This window comes from Pelmatolapia mariae, linkage group LG23 (assembly GCF_036321145.2).
Source record: "Pelmatolapia mariae isolate MD_Pm_ZW linkage group LG23, Pm_UMD_F_2, whole genome shotgun sequence".
Taxonomy (NCBI): Eukaryota; Metazoa; Chordata; class Actinopteri; order Cichliformes; family Cichlidae; genus Pelmatolapia; species Pelmatolapia mariae.
The window spans coordinates 30,682,480-30,708,136 of record NC_086246.1 but is presented as its reverse complement, the minus strand read 5'-3'; the positions used below and the strand labels follow the sequence as shown (position 1 = coordinate 30,708,136).

Genomic DNA, 25,657 nt, shown 5'->3' with positions numbered 1-25,657 from the left:
AACTCGAACAATCCAAAGGGAGTGATGACGGCGGTTTTAGGAACATCCGTAGTGCGTACTGGCACTTTGTGATACCCCCGCACCAAATAGATTTTGGAAAAAATCGAGGTCCCGGTGAGATGGGCGGAAAAATCCTGGATGTGGGGAATCGGGTAACGGTCATTCTCCGTAACGTTATTTAAACGCCGAAAATCCGCACACGGTCGCCACCGGCCATCCGACTTGGGGACCATGTGAAGTGGAGAGGCCCAGGCACTGTTCGAGTGCTGCACAATGCCCAGGTTATCCATGGCCTTGAACTTCTCCCAGGCGATGGACAGTTTCGCGGGGTCGAGGCGACACGTGGACGCAAACACCGGGGGGCTGACCGTGGGGATATAATGCTCAACCCCATGTTTTGCTGCTGCACTGGAGAAATTAGGAGTTGACAGCAACGGAAACTCTAACAGCAAATGCTGAAACACGTCCCTGGAGGCTACCAAATTGGCCCGGATGAGGGGGTCGGCGGCCTGGGTAAAACAGGGCAGAAAAGAATGACAGAGCATTGATCAAATGTTTGTAAGCAACACTGACTAACAGCCCATGAGCACAAAGAAAATTGGTGCCTAAGATAGGCACAGAGCTGGCAGCAACAACAAAGTTCCACTGGAAGACCCAGCCAGGGAAACTAACAGTCACTAACTTTTCCCCTGCTGCTAAACTGTCTGCAGCGGTGGGCGGGACGAGGCTCTTCTGGGAGTCCACCAGAAAACAACGCCCGGAGCATGAGTCTTCAATGAAGAGCAGCCTTTTCATATCGTCAGTGACCGCGGCCGCTACGGCGCGGTGGCAGCCCAGTTTCCCTGAGCCGGAAAAGGGCAGGCTGGCTGGCAGCGACGCGCTCTGGCGCCAAAACGGTGGTAGAAACAGTCTTTTCCCACAGTAGCGGTTCCTGCCGTCAGCGCCAGCAAGTCCGCTCCGGAGAAGGCAGGTGGGGGTGCTGCCGGCGGGTCCACAGCCAGGGCGTGCACTCTAAACGTCCGGGAAGCCAGCAGGATGCGATCAACTTCTTCAGCCAGGGAGTGGCATTCCTGCGCTGCTAGAAACAGGGAGTTGGCGTGGCCGGTCCTCACAGCTGCAGGCAGTTGCCTGAGAAAGAAATGGGTGATAAGGAATCCCCCGTTGAACCGAGCAAGGACAACATGTTCTCCATGAGCTCAAGAGCCGTGCCTCCGCCCAGGCCGGAGAGGGAGAGAAGCTTCACGGCGCACTGGAGAGGGTGTATTGCCGCAGTAGGTCCTTAAGGGACACATATTTCCCGTGCACAGGCGGGTCCTGGAGGAGACCTATCGCACGGCGGGTGGCTAGCGGGTCGAGCGTTGCAACCACATGATGAAATTTCGTGTCGTCAGCCAAGATGCCGTGGAGAGCAAACTGAGCCTTCACGTGGAAAAACCATGACGAGGGGTTGTGGAGTCAGAAGTCCGGCAACTGGAGTGCCATGGCAAACGTAGCCGCAGCAGGAGGCAGAGAGCTGGCGGTTGCTGGCGTGTCCAGGGCGATCTCCATGGTTCGCCACGTGTTCAAAGTAGGGTCACCAATATGGAGGCATGGAACACACGACACAGGAGCTCTAGTTCTCCACTCCAACTTTATTCACCTCCATGCATCAACTGAGCATATCGCGCCCAAACACGACAGAACCCTTCCTCCAAGCTTGGGTGTGAGTAGAGCCCTGTAGTGAGTCGCCACAAGTCCATAAAAACACAGATTCACCATCGGCTCACTAGGCAAATGCCCAGTATGCCTGATGGCCAGTCCAGCTGTGGTGCTTGGTAGATATGGTCTTAAGGAGAGAAATGAGGAAGGACAAATGGTGGTGAATTTTGCGAAAAGGGTGGAAATGGCTGTAGTTCAAGAAGAGGTTTGTTGACAGTGGCACAGACAAAAAGAGAAGAGGCAAAGTTGGAGATGCTAAGATTTTCATTGTGAATGACCAGAATGGACAAGATTAGAAATGAGTATATCAGAGGGACAGCTCATGTTGAGCCATTTGGAGACAAAGGTGGAGAGGCAAGGCTGAGATGGTTTGGACATGTGCAGAGGAGGGATAGTGGATATACTGTACTGGACAAAGCCGCTGGAGAGAGTTGGTGTGAATGAGCCCTCTATTTAAGTTGCCTTCAAATGTGGAGGAAATAAGACAGCTTGTTTCAGTTAGAGAGGAACTGAGGAGCTGCACCAAGGCCCAATATCAGATAAAGAAGTATCATTTTAAACTGAATCATGCAAAACTACTCTAGGAGAGTCCAAGAATAAAAATATGGAGCTGGAAACAAGCACACTGTAAGCCCAAATACTCACAGTAATTAAATAAGTTATGGCAGTTATACGACAGTAATCTTTAGAAGGTTTTTATTCCTGGGTCAATTTTACCCCAAACATAAAAGAGCTTAGTCTGATTGATTTAGATTCTGAGAAAAGAGTAAAAGAGAGTAAAAGTGAAATGTCCTTTTATTAATTTCTCAAACAGTGTTGCACTTAAACTATACACAAAACTTCGTTTTTGGTGGTGAGTGGGTTGGTTTTATTTCTTTTGAAACATTACATAAACACGTTAAACATAATAATAATTTAAAAAAAAAAAACCCAAATCAAATTTCTCAAAAAAGCAGGACCCAAACGCATGACTACCAAATGAAGACAGTGAATTTATTTACAGTGAATAACAAGACGGTGAAAACACAATACATGTGATCTTTTCAACAGTGATCTCCTGGTGCAGTAGAGCCCAAATTTCTTCTTCCACAGCAATATTTACAAAGCGCACACTTGACTCCCTTCACATGCTTTCCCACAGTTTCCTGAACATAAGACCAAAAAGAGCCATTAGTTTCTTACTTGCTGAGACACAATAACATTGCCCAAGCTGGGGTTCACTGACTGCTGCCACATAATGATCCAGCGTTGACTGCAGCTCAGCCACACTGTTAAATAGCGCTCAGGTAATGGGCTTATCAGCAGCAGGTGCGAGTTATCATTGTCAGGTGTTGCTGGTTTATGGAGGAACAAATACCGCTGTATGGAGAAGAGCCATAACTATCACTTCATCATAGTTTAATTAATTTTGAACTAAATGGTTTTGCTGTATTGCACATTTTTGGAATGTTGTACACCAAACTTACTGCCAATTTATTCAACCAATAACTTTATTTAAATAGAAGGCTCCCACAACAGGTAAGGCAGCACAGGTTTGACTGAAATTTAAAACTTTCAACAGGAAGAGATTGACACCATTACCATGAATGAAAGTTATTTCTTTCTATGCACTTGAGAGTGATGTGTCAGTCTTTTTTTGTTTATTGGTATTCATTGTTGGTGAATTTGGAACCAACCTCATAGAGAGCAGCTGCATGTTGTGGAGAAAGAAACGTGACAGATGTACAACAACGTGTAGGATGACAACTGTTAATACCAAATAATAAGTGCACATTACCTTGTTGAATGCAGAGTTTGCTATTGAATTAAGCACTTTGAAGGTATCTGGAGGAAAATACTAATGAGATTTGTTTTTAACTTTTTGTATTAAATTCAAGGTATTATAATGCTAATAGCATATTAGCAATGTAAGCAGATGTACCACCTGTAGCTGTGCATATTACTATGTTAATGTATTACTGTGTGATGATGGTGTAAGTCAAGTGACCGTGAAATGATTTTAAAAGACTAATTAGACTATTAGGTAAATGGACTGAGAAACATTTCTATATGCTCACTAAAGTGTAGGACAAGGAGGCTATCCTTAGAATTCTATTTTTCTGGTAGAGCATTCACAAACCCATATGTCCACTTTCTCCAGTGGGATTTGTGTTGCTGTCGCTGTACCCTATCAGCATTCTCTTTGATGGCCTCCTCCTGGTGTCCATCACAGATTCACTACGAGGCAGGTTGTAAAACTATGTGCTGACTTTTTTCCCCTGCTTGCTTTGCAAGTGAAAGAGTCGCATTGTTTCAGACCACAACTCACATAAGCATCAACACAGGCCTGCAATGTTTTATCTTATTTTATTTTAACTAAAAGGATTCTGATTTTGGGTTGAAGTACATGGGTGTGGGTGTGTATGTGAGTATTTAGGTTTCTGAGATGCTAATAGATTTGGGATTTAGAGTTACTGTTTCCTTAAGTAATTGGGATTATGTTGGTTAATAAGTGTTGTGTGTTAATTATATCTCGCTTCAGGTGTTGATGGTTTGAGTCACTAGAAGAATTGCTTCAGTGAGGCTTAACAGCAAATTCTTATAAGGACTACATGAAATGATGATTTGCAGAATCCTCTGTGCCAAAAGGTCAAAACCGCCTTTCTGAAGACGATGACGATGATGAATTGGAGAGATCATTTGTTATAATCATCTTGTAATTTAGTGGATATGTTTGTCATCACTCTCTCTCATTCATTTAGCACAAGTCTGATGGCCGTTGTTAAATTAATCCATGACAAGGAGCCAGTTCATTGAAGGACTTTCACAGGCTGTTAAAATGACTTTGTGGAGAGAAGCACCACCACCTAGAGGACACCGAAGACACCACACACTCATAGATGGAGAGCAGCAGGAAGCAGGGACTCGGACCTGAGTCTGTCGATGCTTGGCAAATCCATAATAGTAATAACAAAAAATAAAAAATAGTCCAAAAGAAGTTAACGCTGCAAACAAATCTAAAAGTTTGCTTTAAAATACAACTTTAAAAAAGTAGCTGAGGAAGTAGCCTTACCTGATTTTCCTCCCACACTTTGTGGTTGAATGTTGAAAACATGAAGTTCTTTTGACAGACTTGCCCCTCCCTTCCTTCCCTCCCCATCCCCAACTGCCTCCCTCTTCCTGCTCCACCACACCGATCCACACATGCAGGGCCTTGGGGTGCAGGTGTGTCACCAGGGTGCAGGGAAGGCATCCCCCCCGTCCCCCCCCCCGTCCCCTTCTGACCATCTGTGCCTCAATTTTAGTCACAGTCTCATAATACATACATGTAGGGCCTTCAGGGTGGGCACGTTATATGGCGTCCAGAGGATGGTCTGTGTATTTAACCTCACCCCTGTTGGCCGTCCGATTGGGGTCTGGGATGCGAGGCTTCAGTGCTGCTGTGGAGCCGGGGGCGGTCTGCTTGTCTCCACCCCAGGGAAAAGGGTAACATCTCCTGGGTCTAGGTGCGATTTCCGCCTCTGGGAGCGGGGGTACCTGGACCTGGGGTATAGAGTATGTTTGGGGAGTGTGATTGTGTGTACAATGTCCATTTGTGTCTGTCTTTACGTTGGGTGAGTGCTGAGTATTTGTATATGTGTGCACGAGGGTGGGAATGCATGTTTGTGTCTGTGTGTGCCTGATTGTCTGTGTTTATATGTCAAGTCAGGTCTTAGACTCGACCTCTCTGGGAACATCTCAGGCCCTCCAATGTATGGAGGCGTATCTCCCCTCACGACACTCCCTACCGGTGGCTGATGCCCTCAGGCGTCGGTGCGTTGGTGGTTCTTGGTGTCTGGGGCTGGGCACTCAGGTATGTACCGGTGGCTGCTTGGTGGGGCCTGGCACCCGTGGCTCGGTCGGGCCTCTTCCGGGGGGTGGGGGGGCCCTCAGCCCTCCGGCCTCTGGGCCTGTGGCTCGGTTCACTCTGGCACAGCTGACTGCCAGCAGAGCCCACGGGCACACCACTGCAGGCCCCTCTGGCTTCTGCTCCGTGGCTGCTGGGTGACCCCTCATCTGGGCTCTCCTCAGCTCTTCCCAGGAGGGTGGCATGGATGCCCCTCCAGTGGTCCTCCTTGAGCTAACACAGGGAACTCTGGGGCCTCTGGATGTCTGGGGCCTGGATCTCCTCCTTGCCTACTTCATGCCCTGGGGGACAGGGCTATGGCTCCCTACACCCTCTAGCAGATCGTTAAATATAGAAACGTTTTTAATACAAGTGCGCTGATCCACACAGGTGTACACACGGGTGTTCACTGTTCATAGACACAAACTACACCGTTCTTGGCTGCTACCTCAAAGCACATTGTGCGCTGTTGGTCCTGCGCACTTCACAACAGTATTCAGTACTAGTATTACTGTTAATAGTATTTACTGTTATTTACACTTAGCTAATTTAATAGTTGTGTTAATTGTTTTTATTATGTTGCTCCCTTTTTTTTTTGCTTGTTTTCTCTTTTTTTCTGTTTTTTTCTGTTTTTTTTTCTCTCAACAGGAACCAAACGGGACCAAAAAAAAAAAAAAAAAATAAGGTGTGAAACTGCTTTCAGCTGGACTGAAGGAGCCACTTTGTAGACTGGAAACACTCAGGTACAGAGAGAATACCTAATGGGGGAGGATGAGTGTTTTTACCTTCAGTATTAAAAAAAGAAAGTGCTGCAGCATGAATATACAAACATCTAAGAGGTAGACTCTTTAAACAAGATGCCCCTTTTATTCAGAAAGTTACTTAAAATGATCAACTTTATGATCAAACTTTCTGCCTTTCAGTATTTGTGTTTGTTAATATATCCTGTCATATTGCACCACAGTGTGACATTAATCAAAAGTAGCTCTAAATATATATTTTAACCCTCTGGGCTCTATGGTGGCCATTCGTGGCCACTTCACTTTTCTTTTTTTCAACCATTTTCACTGTGTTAATGCAAATGGAATGAAACCTCCCAATTTTTACTTCAGCTCCTTAAATATATCAATAATATACACTATACATCAAATTGTTCCTCTTGGCTCTATCGTGGCCACCCATTCGTAAAACCCATTATAACCACCTTTTTTTGATTCCTTGTTATTGACAGTACACAATTACGCAATTTAGGTAAAATCATTTTCATTCTAAACTCAACACATGAAAATTGTAGTTTTTAATGTTTTTTTTTTTTTTTCTTTCTTTTTTTTTTTTTTTACCAAATTACAACATTTACCCATTTTTGGCCAAACAAGCAATTTCATGTGATAGTCTTAGTTTCCAATAAGGGCGTTTGGTGGCTTACCACACTCCAATGGACCAAAAGGATGACACAATTTTGACATAGATTTGATCTTAAGGATCTAATAGGTTGTTTTCATGCATGACATTGCAGCACAAACATGTATTTGCAAGATAGACTGGAATAAATTGTGACGCATGAATTTCTGTTGATTCAGCTTATTGAGCTTTGAGGTTCCCAGTCAAACTTAGCTTTGAAGCACATGCTAAAAGCACTTCTACTCTTGTATTTTCATAAAAAGTTACCATACCCAAACTATTAACTCTCAAAAAGAAAGTCACAGGACATTTTGCAGAATTCAAACCTGCAGCTGCAGCTCCTGGAGTTTATGCAGGTGGAGTCAGTGCTACTTCTGTAAGTAATCCTAAGAACTTCCAGGTCATTTATTCTGGCAGTATGGCAAGAAGGTCATCACAGCTTCAAGCACTGTCTATATGATCTGGTCAGAGAGCAAGGACAGCAAGCAGTCCTTTGCCCTTGAAGAAAAGACATCTGCCCAAGATGAAGAAACTTGCCTGAATCCTCTTCTTTGATTGGGGGGGGATACGGAGGTGGAGGCTGAGCAGCTGATGGAAAAGATTGTAGGAGCATTTTCTGAGAACGAGGAGCCGGCGACTGTACTGTATAGCCTGTATAATAAATAAATATGTAGCCCAATAAGTATAAAATCCAGAAAGCTACACAACTACACCTGCCGTTTTTTTTTTTTGTTTTTTTTTTTCATTTTGAACAACCATTTAAAAAATATTACTAAAACTAAAATGAGAGAAAAATAAGGTTTCGCAATAAGATGCCACACAAATGATGTGTGCCACTAAAAAAAAAGTTTGTCCACCAAAACACAGAGGAGAAGAGCATAGGGATAAACCTGCAGGCCTGATAACAGGAGGTGTATCACTCCGCTGGTTTTCTACTTAGTGACAGTGTTTACGTTGCAAATGTGCCTTAGTGACATTCATTAGTGCCCTCACTGACACACAAAACAAAACGACTACACAACAGAACAGCTACACAAGACAACACAATACACTAAGTATACACTCACTAAACGTCACAAACAGTGTTGGTCAAGTTACTTGAAAAAAGTAATCAGTAACTAATTACTGATTACTTCCCCAAAAAAAGTAATCCCGTTAATTCATCCAATATGCACAAATTTGCTTTTTGAACAGGTTTGTGCCTACCTTTAAATCTTTTTAGACCGGTCTTCTGTTCGCCTCATATCAGATCCAACCTTCGGCCACATTTGTTCTCTCTGTTGCAAGGAGAACCGGGCGGAAACACCAAATATTAACCCCGATTCTTTTGTCCCCATGATAGAACAGAGAAAACCCGACTCATAGTGGTCAAAACATTTTATATTTCTTTTTATTCAATCATCTTCCGGAAGAGAGAGACCCCTGCACAGCCCAAACACCAGTTGCAGGATCTCTAACATGTGACACTCAACATGTGTCTTATATGGTGTTATTTCTGTACTTCAGACGTTACGTTTCCCATTACGTCGTAGCGCACTCGGTGCTTGTTTAGGGGTTTTTTTTTCGCTGTAAAAAGAAGTTTTCTTCCCACGCACAATGGACGTTAATGTTTTTGTCACTTTTTTTTTGGAATCAAACTCAAAGTAAGGTCAGTACTTCCACGCTTTAAACGCTGCATGCTCATACTCTCTCCCGCACTCGATATATTATCCATTGTTGATCTGCACACAGCTGTTGTCACGAACGTCGCACTCGCTTACGTCACTGTCATGAGACATTCTCGCAAAAAAATCACAGTTTTAGTAACGCAGTAACGCAGCGTTCCTACGGGAAAGTAACGGTAATCTAATTACCGTTTTTGCAATAGTAATCCCTTACTTTACAGATGTTACAGTAACGCGTTACTTGTAACATGTTACTGCCCATCTCTGGTCACAAATCTCCCACATCTAAAAACTCTCTCTCTCTCTCGCTCGCTCTGTCTTGCTGCCGTTACCGTCACTCCCCAAACTTTTCCCTCTTCCTAAACAACCAAATCCCACATGTTGACTTTTTTTTTAATTGGTCGACATGGTGCATTTTTCCACCGATAGGAAAGAGGTGGCTTTTTTCCCTTTCTTTACCATTTTCGCGCTGTCCTTAGAAAACGCTTAAAACACACACACACACAAAAACGTGACGACAGTATTTAGAAAAAAGCGTGGCTTATATATATATTATCACAACTCTGGGTTTACTGGCCTGTAATTAAAATTTAAAAACTTGAAGTCCAAACTTTCAATGTGGGCTGAAATAGAGAGTCGGCGTGGCTGCAGCTTGTTGCTATGTCAGCTTAAAATAGTCATGTGATTTGGAGGTGCAGCGTGTCCGTGGACCACAGAGGGTTAATAACACTCACCTTCCTTCCATTTCCACAGTGTAACATCCAACCACCTGTGTAAAATCCGAAATTCCCATGGTGTTGTTCAAAATGTGCTCTGGCACAATCATAAGCATCACTTGCTACTGAAAAAAAGAAAAAAGCCGGTCCTGCTATGGGCTGAACCATTTGTTAATGGTGCAGGGGGGGAACACTATCCAATATATTCAGTTTTAGCATTTATATTCACTGTTGACTGTAACTACGCTCAAACTGTTAATGCTATCTTATTTTAATAAACAACACTGTCATATGCAAAACTGGGGTGGCACTTGGGGTGGCAAGGGATCATTTTAGGGTGGCACTTGCCACCCCATGCCACCCTTCTAGATCCGCCCCTGGCTGTGCAGCCTTACAAACCTGCACAGGAGGCCAACGTGTGATGATTGGAGGGTTATAGATGAATAGGAAATGTGAGCCTACACCAGAATAAAGCAATACATAGCATGTTGGATGACAAAACTGGAAGTTCTCAGGAAGTAAAAAAGGGAAAGGGGTTCAGACTCCAACTGACAGAGGAGCTCCAAGGACAACGTCTTTACTTTGGTCACCTTAGCAGAGGAACTCCTCAGATGAAAACTGGCACAGGGGACACAACCCAGAGCTTCCTCCCCAGCTCCTCCAGTTGCAACAGAGGAAGAGTTTGTTGTCTGTCTTTGGCTTCACCATAACTACCATGGCGATATCCCACAAGCCAAAGCAACGGAGGAATGTGCTTCATTTGACAGCAACACACAAGGAACCAGCAGTCAGTGATGGGGAATAGAGGAAGCCTGGAAGCAAGAAGCAGTCCTGGACTACAAAAAGCATAAATACAGCTTGGATAACCTGGAGAGGATGTTGGCACCTCGAATTGTTGAAGGAAAGCTAACTGATGGCTGCTGGCTCTTTTCTCCAATGTCCTGGATGTCTTGGGATACAATGCCTTTGTCCCATCGGAAACAACTTGCTCTACAACCTACAAATGAAGAGTGATCCTGAAAGAGCTGGGGCACATGCTGGTGACCTCAACAACTGCAAGACGGCCTTGTCCCCGATTCTCAGCCACTTCTGCCATTGATCTCAAGATACAGTAGTCTGAACCAGAGTGTGACCCACACCCCACCAACCAAATGAGAAGAAGGTGGAAAAGGCGCACCTCCAGGATTGGAACAGCAGCCCTTTGCACCAGGTGTAGAAAGTGTGCCTTCAAAAACCACTCTACTGTGGTTAGTACAGTGGCTTGCAGAAGTATTCGGCCCCCTTGAACTTTCCCACATTTTGTCACATTACAGCCACAAACATGAATCAATTTTATTGGAATTCCACGTGAAAGACCAATACAAAGTGGTGTACACGTGAGAAGTGGAACAAAATTCATACATGACTCCAAACATTTTTTACAAATAAATAACTGCAAAGTGGGGTGTGCATAATTATTCAGCCCCCTGAGTCAATACTTTGTAGAACCACCTTTTGCTGCAATTACAGCTGCCAGTCTTTTAGGGTATGTCTCTACCAGCTTTGCACATCTACAGACTGAAATCCTTGCCCATTCTTCTTTGCAAAACAGCTCCAGCTCAGTCAGATTAGATGGACAGCGTTTGTGAACAGCAGTTTTCAGATCTTGCCACAGATTCTCGATTGGATTTAGATCTGGACCTTGACTGGGCCATTCTAACACATGGATATGTTTTGTTTTAAACCATTCCATTGTTGCCCTGGCTTTATGTTTAGGGTCGTTGTCCTGCTGGAAGGTGAACCTCCGCCCCAGTCTCAAGTCTTTTGCAGACTCCAAGAGGTTTTCTTCCAAGATTGCCCTGTATTTGGCTCCATCCATCTTGCCATCAACTCTGACCAGCTTCCCTGTCCCTGCTGAGGAGAAGCACCCCCAGACCATGATGCTGCCACCACCATATTTGACAGTGGGGATGGTGTGTTCAGAGTGATGTACAGTGTTAGTTTTACACCACACATAGCATTTTGCATTTTGGCCAAAAAGTTCCATTTTGGTCTCATCTGACCAGAGCACCTTCTTCCACATGTTTGCTGTGTCCCCCACATGGCTTGTGGCAAACTGCAAACGGGACTTCTTATGGTTTTCTGTTAACAATGGCTTTCTTCTTGCCACTCTTCCATAAAGGCCAACTTTGTGCAGTGCACGACTAATAGTTGTCCTATGGACAGATTCCCCCACCTGAGCTGTAGATCTCTGCAGCTCGTCCAGAGTCACCATGGGCCTCTTGGCTGCATTTCTGATCAGCGCTCTCCTTGTTCGGCCTGTGAGTTTGGGTGGACGGCCTTGTCTTGGTAGGTTTACAGTTGTGCCATACTCCTTCCATTTCTGAATGATCGCTTGAACAGTGGTCCGTAGGATGTTCAAGGCTTGGGAAATCTTTTTGTAGCCTAAGCCTGCTTTAAATTTCTCACTAACTTTATCCCTGACCTGTCTGGTGTGTTCTTTGGACTTCATGGTGTTGTTGCTCCCAATATTCTCTTAGACAACCTCTGAGGCCGTCACAGAGCAGCTGTATTTGTACTAACATTAGATTACACACAGGTGCACTCTATTTAGTCATTAGCACTCATCAGGCAATGTCTATGGGCAACTGACTGCACTCAGACAAAAGGGGGCTGAATAATTACGCACACCCCACTTTGCAGTTATTTATTTGTAAAAAATGTTTGGAATCATGTATGATTTTTGTTCCACTTCTCACGTTTACACCACTTTGTATTGGTCTTTCACGTGGAATTCCAATAAAACTGATTCATGTTTGTGGCTGTAATGTGACAAAATGTGGGAAAGTTCAAGGGGGCCAAATACTTTTGCAAGCCACTGTATATCTTGCTGCTAATGAGAATGCATACAGAAGCACACACACTAAAATATACTTTTGATCATTTTAGTGATCATTTCAGTGGTTATTTGGTCATTAAATGGCCTTTCTGGCCACTAACACACCATGTGTGATTTTCGTTTTGGCCATTCATTCCCCCAAAATAAAAAAAAGTAAAAATATATCATTTTTACTGTTACTGGTACTGACCTGCAATGATGATTAAAAAAAATTAGGTTTCATCATTCATACGCTGAAAAAATTTGAACTTTATTACTATTTCCCCCCCAAAACTTAGTAATAATACATAATCTGACTGATATTCAAAGGGTATAATTTCTGAATTTGAATTATATTTTGGTTTTGAAGCCAACAGGACCACATCATCTGCAAAAAGCAAAGATGAGATCCTCTCTCTCTCTCTCTCTCTCTCTCTCTCTCTGTCTCTGTCTGTCTGTCTCTCTCTCAGCAGCACTGTCACCTTAAGGCTTCCCATTGCTGTTGTAAGTAGACTCATCCTACGGACCCAAATCCCCAAAGTGAGTTGGTGTTGCGTGAGATACCCTACCATCAGATGGTGTCCTAGTGATTCATTATGCTGAGGGTGGCACACAAAGGAAAAAACAACAACAAAAAACCCCACAAACCATGTGACAATATTCAGTGCTCCCATTGGTCAGATGTGTCTGTGACGGGAGCAAGAAAAGTAAATACAGGAAGTAAAGTAAGGGGCAGACACTTTTTTCACACCAGCGTAACAGCATTGATGAGATAACTGACCTCTGTGGGTTTAGAGTGTAGGTAGCTGCACTGTGGAGTATCAGATGTTCTGGGGGGTTTTCATGTTAGGGACAAGGGTAAAAGTCAGGCTTTATGGTCTATGGTTAAGCTCAAGTGGAGGATTGCTGCCAGCCCCCCTCCTCGGCATATTCTTCAAGGACAGTTAATATGATTCATGAGTGTTGATTAATTTAAAATAACATAATCATCCTGCTGTAACCAGGTTTCTGTAAGACAGAATAAATCAATCAAGAGGAGAGTCAAAAATAAAAGATCAGAACTCAGTCATATCTGAACACTTAAACATTAAACACACATTTTTAGATTCAGTGCGATTTGATATTACCATCTCTTATTTCCATCCAGAATCATTACTGAATGCTTAAAATCCAACAACTTGTCTTTGATTGGATTGAGCATAAAAATAACACAGTAATACAACAATAATACAACAGTAAAACTACCTACCTTCAGAAAGTTTGACTAAAACCAGTTGAACCAGCCACGCCGCTTTCAGTGCAAACACTGATGTTTAGTTTATGTTTTCTATTTGTGCAGAGACACAGAGTGAAAGCAAAGCCTGTTTAGTGTACTCATGGTTGTATCATTCAGAGCTCAGACAAAGCTTTTTTATGTTAAGATGTGCCTACTTCCTGACCATGTTAGTTTGATGGAAATCAAAGGGCAGATTTAATGCAAAGGAAACAGTAAAGAAAGAGTAGAAATGTTATTGTGTCCCCTGTGAGAGTGGAATTTAGAGAACTTTCAAACAATACTTTGAAAGGGAAGGAATGAGGAAAAGGGGGAAGCTTTACTTTTCACATGAAAGTCTAGTGTTCAGAAACTTCACCTTGAAGGATGTACTTCAGTGTCATAGGCTGCTCCTCCTGCTGAGCCCCTCCCACCTGTCCTGCCTCAGGTGGAGTCTTCCCTCCTTCCAGGAAAAAGCTCAGTAGTGTTTAGTGCCCAGTGGAGTTTGGGTGGAGATTATTCTTCTGCACAGTTTGAAGAAACTACAAGTTTGCTTTGTTTCCTCCTTTAACAATTTGTCTTCAGAAATGTTGCTGTCTGTTTCTGCTCTGTAATGTTGAGGGAAGATGAACTCTGTCATTGTTACTGTGGATCCACTTCATAATGACTGAAGGCAGCTTTTCCTGCCTCCATCAGTCTGTGGAGGAAGCAGAGAGGAGTCACTTCTCTCCCACTCATGGAGCAAATAAATGTGACGTGAGCTCAGTTGGAGGAGTAATTATACACTGACGGACAGGAGGTCACCGAGGACTTTGTGAATTGTTATTTAGTATAGATCTATTGAAGTTTACATATAGATTCAACATGTAGGCCTCTGGTTACAAAATATTGTGCCACTATCTGTTGGCTCACCTCCAGGAAATAATATTAACTGTTTTACCTTCAGAGGACTCATGTTATTCAGAAACTGATGAGGTTAGAATGACCAAAAGTTATCATATTAAACTTACATCTGTCCATCAGTCACTCTGACCATTTAAAGACAATTACATCTCAAAACACATTTTTATTTCTTCACTCTCTGAGTTTCCCTCTGACTCCTTCACTCCACCTGAGTCTGAAGCAGCTGTCAGTGACTTCCTAATAGATATATTGATGTCAGAGCTCATATCAGAGCACATTTAAATCACAGTTAAATGACATATGGCTCCCCAGAGACTGTCTTTAACATCATTGGTCAATGATTAATTAAAAAACATCATCATAAAGACAGAGCCAGTGATCTGTCTGAGCTTTACATCATTATAATTGCTGACTACCTTACCAGTAGACCCCAGTATGTGAGGCTGCAGGACTGTGTGTCTGAGGTGCAGTAAATTCAAATAAACTCTTCTGAGTTTCTGTTTTTACCTCTGACCAGACACAACTTTCACACCGATCTTTTAAATTTCCTTGTACTGAACAGCACACTGTGTTCATGTGCTAAACAGGAATCATTTCCTTGTTACTAAAACACATACTGAAGTACGATTTCACTAACTCAGAGTTCAAAAACTGTGGCAGTTTGTCTTAAAATAACAACTGTAATCTCTAGATTTCCACTTTTGGCTCAAAATACATTTTCGACTTTATCCTAAAATGGTTGATAATTATTCTTTTTCTTAATGTGGCCCTAATACTCCTTTATTGATTTCAGTCATGCAGTAACTGTTAAGTTTAACCATAAAAGGCTTGTTAGAAACTATGAAACTCTGAAAGGCTCAGTTCAACAGGTATGAAATCACCACCTGTGACCAATTCATTCTCTAGAAAATGGCTAATAGCGGGGTCTGCCTATAAAGTCTTTTTTTCTGTCATGAACATCAGTAATATGGTCATAACTTTATTTTTTCTTTTTTAACTGCAAACAGGAATATTTACCATTTAAGTGGTTATATTGTCGGGGAACATGTTTTATATAAACAGTGTGTAAAGCCTACTGTACTAAAACCACTGAATGAAGAGCAAACTGTTTGTGCATGTTTTCGTTTAGTAATGAAAGTTGTTCTACTTGATTCTTATCTGCTGCCGAGTCTCTTTTATGATGACCGAAATGCAGATAACACAGAGCACACACCAATAATACCGGTTTAACCATCTCACATTCATTCCATTTTGATACGCGACAAACTGAAGTGTTCATCTCATCCTTTCTACAACAGTGTTGCGTTAGACTATATTTTAAATATTGACGCATGGATTAGTTTGATGCTGACAGCACCACTTTAATGTGACTGCATCACTTTGTTAATCAGTATGCAAAATGTCATGACCATTGATCAATGTCCATGAATACCATTCACTTAGAAATTAGCCTTAGAAATTCATCTCATGTAAACAATAACGTGGCGCACAGGGTGACGTACAAGAAAGGCACATACCTTTGACGTTGCATGACGAACTCTGTATTCCTCGTCCACAAGTAAAAGGCACTTTGAATCACCAAAAATTGAGATTTTTTAAAACTCAGTTTTTGCATTTACTCTTTATTGAACAAAAAACACAAAGTTCAGATAATTTCATTTTTATTCTACTAATAATCACCTGTCACATAAAGACTCCTAAAACCTCTAACAGACAGCTGGTGTTTAGATTACAGTTGAATAACAATTGAAAAAGCTGATACTTGAATCATTTCTGGAGCAGACTGGACATCAGTCTTCAGTATCTATCAACATGCTGTGGTGAAAATGCCCTTTCCATTAGTTTTAATTCAAACACAAGTAGCAAGTATACAACATGTGAACATCAGGAAATAAAGAAGTATATAGAAGTAAATTAAGTCCGGGGTTCTGTCAATGGGGGTTATCCAGCTGTGTGTTGTCGGTGGTATACAAGCTTGACAGATAAAATATATTCAAGAATACAGCTGCAGGGCCAAGAGTGCCAATATGACTTAATTACATATGTCATTTAATGATTAATTTAATGTGTCATTAATAATTTAAATTAGAAATAAATATAGCTCAGGCGTGTCAAACATAAGGCATAAGATTTCATAAAATTTTCAGTTTTTGAAAACAAAATGAGCAGCATCTGACTGCATTTCAATGATACTGCAGACTGCAAAGCTAAGTGCAGAATTTAGCAAAAACTGATTGGCTAAATTGATACCTGTTTGTATTTTCAGCCATTTTCCTACTGACAAAACCTCCTTTATGGACATTCATACTACACAAAGTAATTAGCCAATAAACAATTAAATGGCAGAAAGGTTTCTATCTTTTCATTTTTACTAAAGAAATTTTATTTTTTTTCACAATTACAGCTAAAAAAAAGTTGAGAGTCTTGGTAATTTTACACATTTCTTATAACTTAAAAATGAGTTGTGCTGACAGATTTCTTTCTCTATCACAGCAGCTTTTTTCTTCATCATGTAGAAAAACAGATAAATATGTGATTTCTTTACACTGACTGAAAGGAGAGTTTCACTGGTCCGGCATGTTTAAGATCAAAGTGGGCTGTCTGCAGCTCTATTGATGTAAAATGAGTTTGAGGCTTGTAGTAGACTGCTACTCCTGCTGAGCCCCGCCCACCCGCTTCAAGTCCTGCCCCTTTCAGGTTAAACTGAAACTCAAACTGAAAAGCTTAACAGCTCAACTGTCTGTCTGTGTTTAGTGTCAGGTGTATGGGCTCAAAATGTGGTCATAAATATTTTGTACTTGTAAATCAGTTTTGTATGTGTAAAAAGAATTTGTGTGTGCGTAAAAAAGATTTGTATGTGTAAAAAAGATTTGTGTGTGCGTAAAAAAGATTTGTATGTGTAAAAAAGATTTGTGTGTGTGTAAAAAAGATTTGTGTGTGCGTAAAAAAGATTTGTGTGTGCGTAAAAAAGATTTGTGTGTGCGTAAAAAAGATTTGTGTGTGCGTAAAAAAGATTTGTGTGTGTGTAAAAAAGATTTGTGTGTGGACTTTGCCAAAAAACCCCTGCAAGTTACAAGTACGGATTTTGACCCTATTTTTCTTCCTTTCATCTGATTGGTCAATGTCATGTCAATCACAAATGTAACAATCCAATCAGAGAACAGATGGGTTTGGCTGTCGGAGGGGCACTTTTTTGAACTGCAGGTCCTTGAAGGGTGATACAGTTTGAAGCTGGAGGATCTCTATATAAATATCCGATAGCAGCTAGGTCCCCTAACTTTCAGCAGCTGTTGAAAGGATAAAGTTGTGGTATGTCAGTGGTTAGAAATACCATCATTACTTTAGGATTAGTTTAACACAAAGTCAGGGCTGACCCGGGACCATTGCTGTGAGTCACAGTGCGCAGCATAAAAGTCCTTTCACATCGGACACAGGATGTGCTGCTAATGCTAACTGCTAACTAAAAGCAAAGGATCCAGAATTTGTTGCGCTGGCTGCTGGGCTCTGTGGGTTTTTGCAGCAGCTCTACCTGTACTAGATGCACCTGCTCCTTGTCGTTTCTATCTCTGACTTTATGTCCTCTACAAGAGTTTCGGGGGGGGGGGGGGGGGGGGGGGGGGTTTGCTAGTTCTTCAAATGTTCAATAAAAACATGTATGCTAATTCATAACGAAGAAAGCTTTGTAATGAAGACTGTCATTTCCAAAACACTGCCCCCCCCCCCCCCCCCCCCCCGCGGTCCGCAGCGCTGTTGAAAAGGCTGTGGAAGTCCCTGTATTAAGCACATAGACCTGTGACACAAAAATCACCAAACTCAGACCACAGACTGTTTTCCTTCGTGGTGATAAAGGAAAACGCTGAGTTGGCATGTAAAAGGGCATTTATTCCCTTCAAAGACCTGCAGTTCAAAAAAAGTGCCCCTCCGACAGCCAAACCCATCTGTTCTCTGATTGGATTGTTACATTTGTGATTGACATGACATTGACCAATCAGATGAAAGGAAGAAAAATAGGGTCAAAATCCGTACTTGTAACTTGCAGGGGTTTTTTGGCAAAGTCCACACACAAATCTTTTTTACACACACACAAATCTTTTTTACACATACAAATCTTTTTTACACATACAAATCTTTTTTACGCACACACAAATTCTTTTTCCACATACAAAACTGATTTACAAGTACAAAATATTTATGACCACATTTTGAGCCCATACAGGTGTGGAGTGGAAATTCTTCGTGCTGAAGAAACTGTAAGTTCGCTTTGTTTCCTCATTTAATCGTTAGTCTTTAGAAACTTAACTGTTTGTTTCTTCTCTGTAATGTCTGTACAAAATGTTCAGCTCTAGTTTCAGGATAAGCTGATTTCCAACATTTCTATAGTTTTTAATGTATTTACTTATTGTGAAGGTAAATAGGCTTCAGTAAACAGGCTGTACAAAGAGGTTAAATGTATAATAAAGAAATGTTCTGTTATTGTACCTAAAGTTAAATCAATCCAGTACCTTACAAAACTGTTGTTATATTTGTTGTAAATTCTGCTGCCCTCTTGGTCTGGTCACTCTTTAAAAAAGATATTTTTAATGTCACTGAGACTTTTTACCTGGATAAATGTAATATATAGAAAAGTCACATTTCCAAAAACTGATACTGAAACTTCTACCTTAGGACAGGAATGCTGTTTGTTGCTCAGGTATGATGTCATTCGTGAGGGATACATTTCACGTTTCACATATTACAGACCAAAAAGCTACTTCTAATAATTTAAATAAAATTACTTCTTGGCACAAAACCTGGAAAAGTTTTTCGAGGTAACAACATAAATTATTATTTAACATAGATTTATCCTCCAAACATATTCAGCATGTAGTTTCTGTTTAAAAAAAATTACTACGACACAAACAGTTGGCTCTCCTCTAACAGAAAGTAATGTTGACTATTTACACACAGACAGAGAAGTCACTTAGAGACTAGATTAAATTACACCCAACAAAATTTATAGTAAACTTCATGGTTCGTACGGGTGCTTGAAATCCTTGAAAATGCTTGAATTTTAATGTTGTCTTTTCAAAGTTTGAAAAGTGCTTGAATTTCAGATGTGGTGCTTAAAAGTGCTTGAAAGTGTAACATATCTGTAGGCTGCTGTTTTAATGAGTGTTTGATGGAAAATGACAATGGCGGAGTTTGCGCTCTCTAGTCGCATGATAGGTGAGTCCTAGTAAATAATTTTCCAGTACGTGTACGTTACACATGCTATTTTTTTTAAAATTCTGATTATTATTTTGCTGGCTACCAAACTCGCTGGAGAAATGATTGAAATGCACTGAGTGTGAGGCAGTATGGCAGCGCTATTATGGAATATGCTGTGAACTTAGCTAACATTACTTAGCATTAATATGAGTTAATTTACTCAAGTGAAAGCTTTAAACATTAGCCTGATACATAACTAGCCAACTTAAGGCTTTCTGATTAACCTTCTGGGGTCGACAGACCCAGAGTTTCCATTTCAACTTGGGTCGAATGTGCGGACTTCAAAACTAAATACCAGTTTTTAATTTGTGTTGATAGGTCACGTAAAACCGAGGTGTTTTTTTTTCTTTTCGGAATACAACAGTGGCGTTTTCTCCTGGAAGAAACGGTAAAAACGGTGTTTTCTAAGGACCGCGCTAGCAAACACGCTTTGCTTGTGAGTGAAAAAATAAAAGGAAAAAAACACTCCTTCCCTATTGGTGGAAAAATGTACCATGTCGACCAATCAAAAAATGATATGGCAACATGTGGCATTTGGTTGTTTGGGAAGAGGGGGGAAGTTTTAGAGTGACCGGCGAGAGTGAGCGAAAGAGAGGGAGAGTTTTGATATGTGAGAGATTTGTGACGTTTACCATGTTTGGAGTCTCAAGTTAGTGTGTTGTCTTGTGTAGTTAGTGTGTGGTGTAGTCGTTGTGTTGTTTTGTGTGTCAGTTCTACTAGTGAATGTCACAGTTCCTGCAAAAAAGCCACCAAAGGCAGATTGCAGTGTAAACGCTGTCCCCACATGGAAAACAGGAGTGACACACCTGCTGTCAGACCTGCAGGATTTACCATACCATATAACTTTGTTGTTTGCAAAACTTGTGGATATTTTTTAAAAATGTACAATTTCTATCTGCATTTCAAGTTATGAAAATGATTCGTTAAACATGCTTGTGGTTTTTACAGTCAAAAATATCACTTTCTACTCGTATTTTAAATTTTGTCTGAATTTAGATAAATTGTGCTGACACATTATGTCAAAATGAGTAAATAACAGATTGGCAAGATAAACAGTTTTTAAAGGTGAAATATAGAGGCCAAATCAAAAGTAGTCAAAAACGGCCCATTATACCCTGGACACCAGCGGGTTAAAGGCTAAAAGCAAAGTTGTCACCAAGTACTATTTATATTTGTGTGTATTGCTGCAGCTTTTTTGAGTATTAACTTGGTGCCTTTGGGTGAAATAATGGTAATATGAGGGACCGATCCATATGGTCACAAAGAATAGCCACTTGTTTCTGTGCTACCAAAGTTCCCCGGCTTTCATTCAAAATGTGTTTATGGTCAGCACCTACACATTAAACTACTTAAACATTATAAATGTCTTCAAGCTCACACTGAGACCTGTGGGGCACTATCAGCCACTGAGACAGTACACACATTTATATGTGTATTTGTATATGAATATTTCATACTTTAAGGCTGCCTGTTTATTTAAGGGAGATGAACAAAATACATTGGAATTGTACATAATAATATCACAGATGATAAATTAAATAGATTTTAAGTAGATGCTTGTGCATTCTTAAAGTCTTATGTTGAATTGAACTATGTGATCTGTTCAAAGCCTCTCCCAGTCAGTGCTGTTCTCCAGTCTGACTGTACATGATGTTATTAGCACAAACACTTTAAAGGTGATCATTTAGGACTTCAGCAATAATACAGACAGCAATGTAGTTAGCAATAAAACAGTTAGTTTTATTGGGAATTAACTTAAAAAACAAACACCTGTCTCCTATTTTTTGTCACACAGGAAAGAAGCATCAATATCTGATGAGAAGACTTATTTATTTCTTTTTTGGGGGGTTTTTTCAACAGGAGAAGAATATCTCTAACAAGTTGATTTGTTCACATTTTCACATCTTAATTTTTAAGTGAAATGTGCATTTTGAGTTTATACACTATGTATATAAGGCGACCGTTTCCTTTTGCAGTATGTTTGTGTTGTGCGTTTTTCTATGTCTTAACAAAAGGTGAACAAAGGTGTTCAAGTTCACCTAGGATGATTTGTTTTCATTTTCACATGGTCTTACTGAGGTGATGCGAATTGAAACATGCATTCTTTGTTTTTTGGCAGGGAGGGATGTGCTGGAAAAGCTTGAAAAGGGACCTTGAAAGTGCTTAAAAAGTGCTTGAATTTGACCCTGAAAAAGGCGTATGAACCCTGAAACTTGTATCTTTGTTTTTATTACCCAAACCATTTAAAGATAAATCCATATCAGTCACAAATTTTATTTCATCACAGTAGGAGTTTCTTTGACTCTGTCCCTCCTGCTGAGCTTGAAGGAGCTGTGTCTCATTTCCTCATTCATACAGTTGATGATAAAGATTGTATCTCAGTGCTTTAAGCTTACTTGTCCACTGAATTTTGTCTTTGAAATCCAAGCATTGACATCCTAGTTAATTGCCTCCTCTAAGACCGTCTTTAAGATGAGCACTGTTACCATCAGTCTGTCAAAACAAACAATAAAAATCTGCGTCTGATTCCTGTTTGTCGGTCTGGTGAACCACAGGTGCACCAGACTCAAACAAGCTCTCCTCCATACTGTCACCATTCATGAAGTGCTATATAAAGCCTAAGGTCCCAGATAGTTCTGTGAATAGTTAGCTAACATAAACCAATGGAAGTATGTTAAGAGCAATCAAGCAACTTACTTGGTGATATCACATCCTGTCCTACCACAAGATAAATTGTAAAGTTGTAAAAACTTTAAATTTAAGGTAGAAGGTTCTTTATTTGCTATGTGTGCATAAACCAGCAGTCAAGGCACGTTGCAATTCTTGTGCAGAGCTCTGTCAGTCAAAGTAAGACAGGAAAATAGACAGAAATAAACAAGACAGTACAACACTAATATGAATTCTAAATAATAAATCATAAATTCTACCCCCTTTACAAGCGGGGTGGCAGTATATACATAAGAGTCCAATTATATTGCAAATATTACACAGGACTTCTGGCAAGTAAAGTGGGGTAGTGTGGGGTTATTATTGCACATTGTTCACTGGCTTTTGTTTGCCATCAGTCTGACTGTGGCGGGGAAGACGCTATTGAAAAGCATTGTTCTGTGAGTGATGATGCTGTCCGCTTTCTGTCTTACATTGTATGTGCAGTTCTTGTGTCTGAGCAGAGAGTGAGCTGGATGGAGTGAGTCCCTGTTAGTTCCCTCTGCTCTTTCTGGCAGCGCTGTGTGTACATAGAGTCCATAAATGGAAGGTTTTTAACAGGGATTTCTTTAATTCATCAACATGGAAAAATCTGACTATTTTTCAGAACAGGGCTCCATAATGTTCATTATTCTGTATATATAATGTTTTACATCCTCTTTTAAGCATGACCCTATTTGAATACTGCAAAATAAATTCAAATGTGTCGAGAATATTGTGTGCTCACAGTCAGCTGTTTTACTGGTTGGTGGGTTCATTGAGCCACGTCTGTACATTAAAAAAACGTCTCTGCTGTTTGTCACCAGCAATCTAAGACAGATCATTATTATTATCACTTTCTTTTTATAACCATAGCTACATTTTACTTTTCTGAGTGTGTATCTATGCATGTATGACTGAAATTATGCACAACGTGTGTGTGTGTGTGAGAGAGAGAGCTTTATAACATATATATGGTTGAAAATTGTAATCCTGGAGCTGTGAGGAGAAATAATGTGGCAGAAATAATCAGCTGTAGTTTATCTGTTGGCTCATTTTTTGCAGAGAGACGCTGCAGACAGAGAAACAGTCCATCCTGGTCCTCCTGTTACTCACAACTTGTCAAGAGTCCTTCTGGAACACGTCTTCTGACCGAGGCCAGTACTACGCATCAGGTTTGATCTCATTCAGGTAATTTTGTTGTTAACCCTGGGATTTCTGTACTGCAAAGACAGATTACCTCTCACCAGGCTTCGTACCTCGCTAAGTAAGTTAGCCGGATTTGAATGTTGACGATTTCGCGTGATCTTGGATCGTTCGGTTCTCCGAAGCTCATCTGGGACTTGCTGTCATAGCAACAGATCCGTAAGCGTAAACCTGCTCGGGAGCAGGTTTACTTTATGTAAACAGGATTAGATCGCGGCCACTCAGGTATGTCCGCTGCAGTTACATGAAAGCAACAGCGATATTTCTCCACTGTTTTACCATAAATAAATATTATCAATGTAACTAAATATAATGCAGCATTTGATGCTTTTATTGATTTCATACAGATACATACAGGTCATTTCCGAAAAAAAGGGAAATGTACTATTAATCATTCTATTACATGTATTTGATTATTTCAGATGTAATTCATATTTTAGAGTAGTAATAGTAAATGACTTTGTGTAATCAAGATGAGAGACCACGGCTATAAAAGCGAAGGTGGATTTGGGAAGTCTGTCGCAGCCATGTCCTGTCCGTTTGTACGCGAGCAACCCATTGCGGAAGGTGCAAGATTGATAAGGAGAGTTTTCAGAATTCAGCGTATATTGCGGGATAGACAGGATCCTTTAGCTCAGAGCGACAGTGTGCTCATAGAGAGATATCGATTTTCCCGTGAGGGTATTATTTACTTAACCAACTTGTTGGATCCCTATGTTAAGAGTTCCACTCACCGTAGTCGGGCATTAACAACTGCACAAACTGTGTGCATTGCCTTGCGTTTCTTTGCGAGTGGCACGTTTCAGGAACAGGTAAAAGTGATGGAGTGTTATGTGAAACTACACACAAAAAACCCACAATGCCAATAAATTACACAGTACAAAAAGCATTTTAATTAAGGCAACAACCAAATATTTTACATTGTACAAATAGAATTATGAGCTCATTTACCAGTTATGAAGGTGCTGCTGCTACTGCACCCCGGCTGCTGGTCTAAGGAAGAGCTGCCCCCAGGGATGCCCTCCACAATGGGTCTGGTGGCATTCAACCCTAGGGCCAGCTCCTCTGCCGGGGTGTGACGAGGGGGTGCAGGACCACCACCTGTCTTTATTTGCTCTGCCCTTTTCTTGGTTGCTGTTATAAACAAACAAACAGATTATTTCAGGGTCTCTTTTCAAGAGACTAAAAGCAATATAAGTGATAAATATTACCATTCTGTAGAATATTCTTATATTTCACTTTTACTTGTTCCCATGTTCTAGTGGGTCCTGTTGTGGCTCTAATGTGGAAGAGGATATAATGTAATACTAGAAAGCGAAAATTTCAGAAGAAATTTTAAGTGTGCCTATGCCGCTGCTAATCAGCACAGACTACGCCCGAGAGGCGTGATTGCAGGTGCCGCTCAGGTGGGTCCACCTCCACTGCAGCGGCACTGCAGACCACGCCCCGCCACACACATCAAACACGTAAAATAAATATTTATGCACTTTTGCATTCACTTTTTGTTTTTTATTATTTTTTACAGTGTTCTGAATGATTAACAATGGTCTACAGCCAATCTTGTGTATTATTATACAAACTTTGGTTGTAAGATGCAGATAACTATTTAATAAAAAGCTAAATATTTTATATGAGAGTAAGAAAGAAAAGTATATCTTTGTGTCCCCCTTTCCCTGTTAATGCCCTACCTGGCCCCCTGGCAAAAGCTTTGCTAGATCCGCCCCTGCACAGTTACCAGCTGTCAGCTACACAAAAACAGGAGCTTGGTGTTTATTTGTCTCTCAGAAACAGTTCATAACTTCCCTTCAACTAATTCATGTCACCTAAAGGGTAAACCTGCTTCTCCATCACCAGTTCAGCTCACATCAAACGCGTAAAATAAATATTTATGCACTTTTGCATTCACTTTTTGTTTTTTGTTATTTTTACACAGTGTTCTGAATGATTAACAATGGTCTACAGCCAATCTTGTGTATTATTATACAAACTTTGGTTGTAAGATGCCCTACCTGGCCCCCTGGCAAAAGCTTTGCTAGATCCGCCCCTGCACAGTTACCAGCTGTCAGCTAAATAAAAAAGGAGCTTGGTGTTTATTTCTCTCAGAAACAGTTCATAACTTCCCTTCAACTCATTCATGTCACCTAAAAAAAAGGTAAACCTGTT

The 25,657-nt window shown here is 41.0% G+C and overlaps 1 protein-coding gene across 1 annotated transcript in view; it reads left to right on the top strand.

The window, feature by feature from the left end:
• LOC134620343 (NLR family CARD domain-containing protein 3-like) overlaps positions 1–23,407 on the top strand; it is a 62,806-nt gene extending 39,399 nt beyond the window's left edge. Inside the window, exon 11 of the mRNA XM_063466472.1 lies at positions 23,354–23,407. Coding sequence (XP_063322542.1) covers positions 23,354–23,355 — 2 coding nt within the window. The 3' untranslated portion in view covers positions 23,356–23,407. The remainder of the gene's footprint in view (positions 1–23,353) is intronic.
• Positions 23,408–25,657: the final 2,250 nt, after the last annotated feature.